This window comes from Bactrocera latifrons, unplaced genomic scaffold (genome assembly GCF_001853355.1).
Source record: "Bactrocera latifrons isolate USDA-ARS-PBARC rearing strain unplaced genomic scaffold, ASM185335v1 scaffold_196, whole genome shotgun sequence".
Classification (NCBI taxonomy): domain Eukaryota; kingdom Metazoa; phylum Arthropoda; class Insecta; order Diptera; family Tephritidae; genus Bactrocera; species Bactrocera latifrons.
In genome coordinates this window covers 128,751-135,184 of record NW_017535474.1, presented here as the reverse complement: position 1 = coordinate 135,184, position 6,434 = coordinate 128,751, and the positions used below count along the sequence as shown (strand labels likewise).

At 36.2% G+C, this 6,434-nt stretch overlaps 1 protein-coding gene across 1 annotated transcript in view; it reads left to right on the top strand.

Moving 5' to 3' along the window:
- Positions 1-4,531: 4,531 nt before the first annotated feature.
- Positions 4,532-6,434, top strand: part of LOC108967709 (venom carboxylesterase-6-like) — a gene marked incomplete in the record, with an annotated part of 10,502 nt that continues 8,599 nt past the window's right edge. Inside the window, 3 exon segments of the mRNA XM_018931301.1 lie at positions 4,532-4,822; positions 6,136-6,279; positions 6,349-6,434. Coding sequence (XP_018786846.1) covers positions 4,604-4,822; positions 6,136-6,279; positions 6,349-6,434 — 449 coding nt within the window.

Sequence of the window (6,434 nt, the reverse complement as noted above, 5' to 3'; positions counted from 1 at the left end):
AACATCAAAAACGTCCACAAAATAATTTTGGATGACTGTAAAGTGAAGTTGCTCAAGATAGCAGACACTCCAGAGATATGAACGGAACGTGTACATCATGTGACGCAGTAATATTTGGGTATGAGAAGTCCTTGTGCAAAGTGGAGACCGCGCGAGCTCACTTTTGACCAAAAACAACGACTAGTTGATGACTCGGAGAAGTTTTTGAAGATGTTCAAGCGTAATTAAACCGATCTTTTGCGGCGATATGGGACAATAAATGAATCATAGCTACTTACATCATTTCACTCCGATATCCAATTGGCAGACAACCGAATGGACGGCACACGAGGAACCCGCTCCAAGGCGTAGAGAAAAGCCACCCTCGGCTGGTTATGGCATCTGTATTTTGGGATGCGGATGGAACAATTTTTATTGACATAGCGTTATTGGACCGTTTGAAGGACTAAATCGCCAAAAAATGGCAGCAATAGAAGAAAAAAAAAAGAGTGCAGTTTCACCAAGCCAATGCACCGTGTTCGAAGTCTGTGAATACGATGGCAAAAATGCATCAATTGGGCTTCGATTTGCCTCAGCATTCACCCTATTCTGCAGAACTGACCATCAACAGCTATTTTTATACCCTGAACAGGGTATATTAAATTTGTCATGAAGTTTGTAACACCCAGAGGGAAGCGTCGGAGGCCCTATAAAATATATATATTAATGATCAGTATGTTGGGCTGCGTCGATTTAACCATGTCCTGCCTGCCTGTCTGTCCGTCCATCTGTCCGTCTGTCTGTATATATACGAACTGCTCCCTCAGTTTTTAAGATATCATTTTGAAATTTTCCAAATGTCATTTTCTCTTCAAGAAGCTGCTCACTGAAGTACTGATATCGGGCCACCATAACATATAGCTGCCATACAAAGTGAACGATCGGAATCAAGTGCTTGTATGGAAAACTTTCGCATTTGACGTGGTATCTTCACGAAATGTAACATGGATTTCTGCTGAAGGTAAAAATATAATATCCGAGAAAATTGTTCAGATCGAATTATATTATATAGCATATAGCTTCCATACAAAGTGAAGAAGAAATGCAGCTGTTAAGGGTATATTAGCTTCTATTCAGCCGAAGTAAACGTGTTTTTTTTTTTTTTTTTTTTTTTTTTTTTTTTTTTTTTTTTTTTTTTTTTTTTTTTTTTTTTTTTTTTTTTTTTTTTGTTTTTTTTTTTTTTTTTTTTTTTTTTTTTTTTTTTTTTTTTTTGTTGTTTGTCTGTTCTCAGATCAAAAAAGAGTGCTCGGGGAATGGGAAAAATTTTCGCCGAATGAAAAAGTGTTCGGCGAAACTGAGGCCTATTTTACTCCAAAAATGGAATCGAAAAGTTGGAGCGTCGCTATAATCATTGTAACTCCCTTGTAGGGTACTATGCTCAATAAAAACAACCAATTTACCAAACAAATTATTTTACTATAGTAGGTCTAATTGACCTGTTGTGTATGTTACAAAAGATAATAAAGATAACTATAAATAAACTGTAATTTATTACCATTAAGTGCAAGCTTTGTATCCCCTTCATTGGTTGCATTTGATTCAAAAATTCATTCAAAATGTGATAACGGTATGGTAACAATACTCATTAAAGAGCAGTAAACTAATTAGATTCATGTATTTTTATTATAATCATATATGTATATAATCATATAATGCTAGAATGTAAACTTTTTGAATCTAGCGCCCCGGGTGGCGCCATGTACTAGTTTATCAATGTACATATAAATATATAAATGCAGCCGTTGACAGCTAATTAGAAACGCTCCCTTTTTTGTAGGTGTCTGATGAGTATAACGATAAACATTTTTTATATACCGTTATTTATATTCCTAAAATAGTTTGATTGGTCGTGTTACTCTATTTACTACTAAATTCACTCTGCTTTGTAGTTCTGAAGTTAAAGCTCTTTTATTTCTCTCCCAAATAATTAGAAACAGTTGTTTAAAGAATTAAAATTTCTCAAGGTGCTAATTTTTATTAATATTATTGTTTATTTCTGTTAAGGGTGTGTTTCCAAGTTGTGGTTTAAAATATATTAAAATTTATTATTCAAGTTTTTTTAATGAGGAAAAGCTGCAGCTGTACACCTACTCTTGGCAGCTACATTTTTGAGCTTTGGCGGTCTGGAAAGATGTCCAAAGAAACTTCGAATAAGGTCAAACAATCAAAAAAATTGTTTTGAATGTCCTTAAGCATATACATTATTTGGTCCACTTTTGTCTAAAATTCGTAGAAACGACGCGTAAACTTTGTCAACTCTTACGTCTAAGTTGACATAAAAGTTTTTTAATGAAAATTATCAATGTTTTGGAGTAGGAATCATCCAGCCCAAACTTAAGCCCTATAGAACATCTCTGAGTGATGTTAAAAGAGCATTGGTACGCTGTCAGAGTCATATGACGTAAATTCATAATCGATGTGACGCAATATTAAAGTAAAAGAGATAACCAACAAAATACGCAGGTCTTTGTAATATCATTGTTTTTTGTTGATAAAATATTTTCGTTTCTAATTAGTTGTCGCACTCAAATCGCTTATTCCAAATGTTTTTTGTTAAAATCTTCAAAACAAAAACAAGTTTTAAGCAAAATTTGTATCATTAGAGTTTAAGTTTAAGATAGATTTCAATAAATTAAGTGAAGATGCAGTATAGATAGGCGATATATTGGTAAATAACATAATTTACTTCAAAATTGGTGTCGTTTCTAATTAGCTGTCAACGGCTGTATATCCCTTATCGTAACAATATTAACACCTGACATGTAACCCAGTTGAAATGCACTCTCAGCTTCTCAAATAGCTCTCTTTATCACTGAATTAGCATTTATTCTATTTTATAGCTTCAGCTTAATTGAATTATTATATTTAGGCACATATAATATATACGAGTATATTTGATTTATTTGTGCTAATAAATTACGTTTAATTGCGATTGATAATCATAAACCCATAATCATAAGAATCTTTAAGAAAGCATACTGCGATCTAGCATTTCAAAATTTTAGTTCCAATTTTATACGTCAGCATCCGTAATCCATTATTAAATTATTAAATTTCATATTTCTCCTATTGATTCGACTCATTGACCTCGCTAATTTGAAATTTTTTTAAAGGAAATAAATTTGATGCGAACCAGCTAAAAAAACTACATGTCCACATATTTTAATGCATATCTCTATTAACGCCTTCAAAATATTAGGTAAATATAAGGCAACACAAAGTTTCCAACGCTTAATCCATTTCTCCATACACTTGAATTTAGCTTCAATGTCATTTTCATAAATCCACGTCTTGTCACCAGTAATGATGGGTTTGATGAATGTGGGGTCCATAGTTACGTTGCCAAGCGTCTACGATTTCTAAAGGCTTCTAATCGTAGTCGTTTTAGCAGAACTTTCAGATTTTCTGGTACGAGTCTAACACTGACACGCTTCATAACCAAAACAATACTCAAATTGGATCCGCAAGAGTTATTGTGGTTCTCTTTTGTCACCTTGATTCTAAAACGATTATTTTTTCTTAATTACTTTTTCATTAACTTTTTCGGCATTATAGTCAGTAAACGAGGGCACGACTCGAATGATTCAAGCTATCGTTGACTTCGCGACCTCAACCATTTTGCCTTTCAAATATATTTATAAAATCTTGATAAAAAAAGGCTACCGAAAACACTTCTGCTACATATTTAATGCTTCTTCTGACCGAATTTGAAACAAAAAACTTTTGCGACAGCGCATGTACCAATGGTGGCCCAGCGCTGGCCCAGCTTCCACGAAACTACTATCTAGTAGTAGAACACAAGAGGATACGCGGGCGCCGACCCGTTCCCGTTCTACTAATAGCGGTTCTGGGGTGCCTTTCCTTGATAGCTCATCAGATTTGCAATTTCTTGCGATTCCGTGAAGACCTGACACACATATCACAAGAACACTCGATGCTATTGATAGCGAGTTTAGACTATCTGAAGGAAGGAGTTTGAACTCCGAGCAGCAGACCTTCTGCTACCCCAATGAATACAACCTCGGCTTAATAAAGGACTAGTTAAAAAAAAGATTATTGATGCATTTAGAGAGCCTAGTTTAAATGGACCAGTCTGATCAAATTTGATCAGAAGATTTATAAGCAAAAATTTCTTTTAAATTGATTTCTAATTTCTTTTTAAAACTTTTCTCTTGTTACAACAAGTTTCGAGCGACCTTTGTCTGGCGTACGATCTATAGATCCATATTAAATAAATCGTCTGTAATGAGAGGATCACTAACGCGCACTTCAAAACGCATAAACTAATCGACTTAGCAGTGCTAACTATGTGCCTAAATTCTACTAGTTCTCAACTAAAACGATGTCTTCTTACTTTGATTTCGCCCTACAGGGTAATCACTGCTCATTGAGTGGCTACTTCATACCGCTCTCAGCTATGATGATGATAACGGATCTACGGGCGCCTAATTTGGCAAGCAGCACGGTTATCTTAAAAGCGTTTCAAGACCCCAGCAAGTGTCAGTCGCTACCCGACCASCAACGTGTTAGAAACGTTTGATTCAGTGTGTGACTATWAAATAAAATGGCTTTGAAATAYTCAGTGTTTRCTATACTTTTTCTGCTCGCTTTGAGTGAGTTATACGTATTGATCGCAGCGCGTACATCGGAGAAGTTAAAAGTCCGTTTACCGCATGGCGGTGTGCTGGTGGGACGCCATTGGACCTCACATAAAGGGCGACATGTACGCGCCTTTATGGGTGTGCCGTATGCGCTACCGCCTGTAGGCGATTTGAGGTTTAAAGTGAGTGAAAGTATTCTGCCTCAAATAGTGGTGCTGTAGAGTGTATATAAATAGGAAATTATCAGAGGTCATTAATTAAAAAAAAAGAAAAAAATAGCCGTGATGTGTGGAGAAAGGTTGAGCGTTGGAGAGATTCTAATAGCGATCCAGACGAGAGTCGACTTAGAAGGATCTCCATTCCCCAGATGTATAACGTTTCATAACATTGTGCCACCCGTAAAATGTCGCTTAACACACCTATTGATATCACCGATCTCTTACCGGCCCGAATAGACCACAGGGACTTTAAAAACGTCCTGCAAATTATTTTCCTTACAGTTTTGCAAATAGAGTTAAAGCGCTCTTATGCGCCAATTTTTGAAAATAGGTCTAGAACTGTCCACATCTAAGAAATATTTAAGAAAAGTTGGTTAAAGATCAAGCTAAGTTTGGACATTCCTTGTCTTAACACCAACGATGTATAAAATAATCCGACCACAAATAAGGAAAATTCAGGATGTATTCTTGTTTAAGTATTCTAACTTTCAAAAGTAATGATCGGTCTTTAATAGTTTTTATACTCACTGTCCTTTAGCCAGAGTATATAGCAAAATTTTGTAAAGGTTAGGTTAGGTTAGGTTGCAAAATCTAATCTAAGTAATCTGGTAGGAGAACAAGCTACGGGCACATCAATTTTGGTCCTCTGCGAAACCAAATGGAGTTCAGTTACTAAGACCTTGAGGAGTTGTCACTCACTATCGATACATCGTCCAGTGTATTATACCGAGAGAGCCTCAGATGCTTACACCATTGACAATGCGGGACAAGGGCACAAGAGATGTCCCGTATTTCCCTGATGCCTTGCTCTAAGACATTTCCTCCAATCTTCTCTATCTGTCAGCCCCATTCTGCGGGAGCGTGTCGCCACCAGACATTTTATAAAAAAGTGATCAAAATTTAAATAAATCGTAGTATACGATGAAAACACCAAACAACACATTACTAATGGTTCCAAAAGCGCTTAAGATCTATTTTTCACTCTCTATTTACCTATATAGCATCCCTACATGTCAATTACAACATACTTGTTCCTATACTTCACCTTCTTTTGGCAAATAAGTCGACCTCAAAGCGCTATTTGCAAGACTTCATAGCTTGATCAACTAAAATATCTGAAAATGACCTTCATACATTTAAACCTTAATGGTACACCGATGGTAACAACAAATCAGTGTCTTTAAATAGATTGCATTTATTTGGCGCATACCTGCCCTACCTCCTCCTCGCTTGTTTACTGATATGCCACTCATGTAGCATATTTCTCTATCGCTTAGCCACCTGTACCGTTTGGCTCTTGGTCGGGCGAGCGTCTCGCGATAAGAGACTCAGAAGTATGCATACATCGCGATACATTCACACGCCAAACACAAATCGTCGGCAGTGAAGACTGTCTTTATCTGAATGTGTACACGCCAGAGGTGGGTTTAATTTTGTTGCATTACATATAATTCAACACAAATCCATATTTTTGTTATTTGTCTACGAAGAAACCACGAACATCGAAACCCTTACCGGTTATGGTTAATATTCATGGTGGCGGTTTTATTAGCGGCTCTGGCGTGAGTAGCTACTA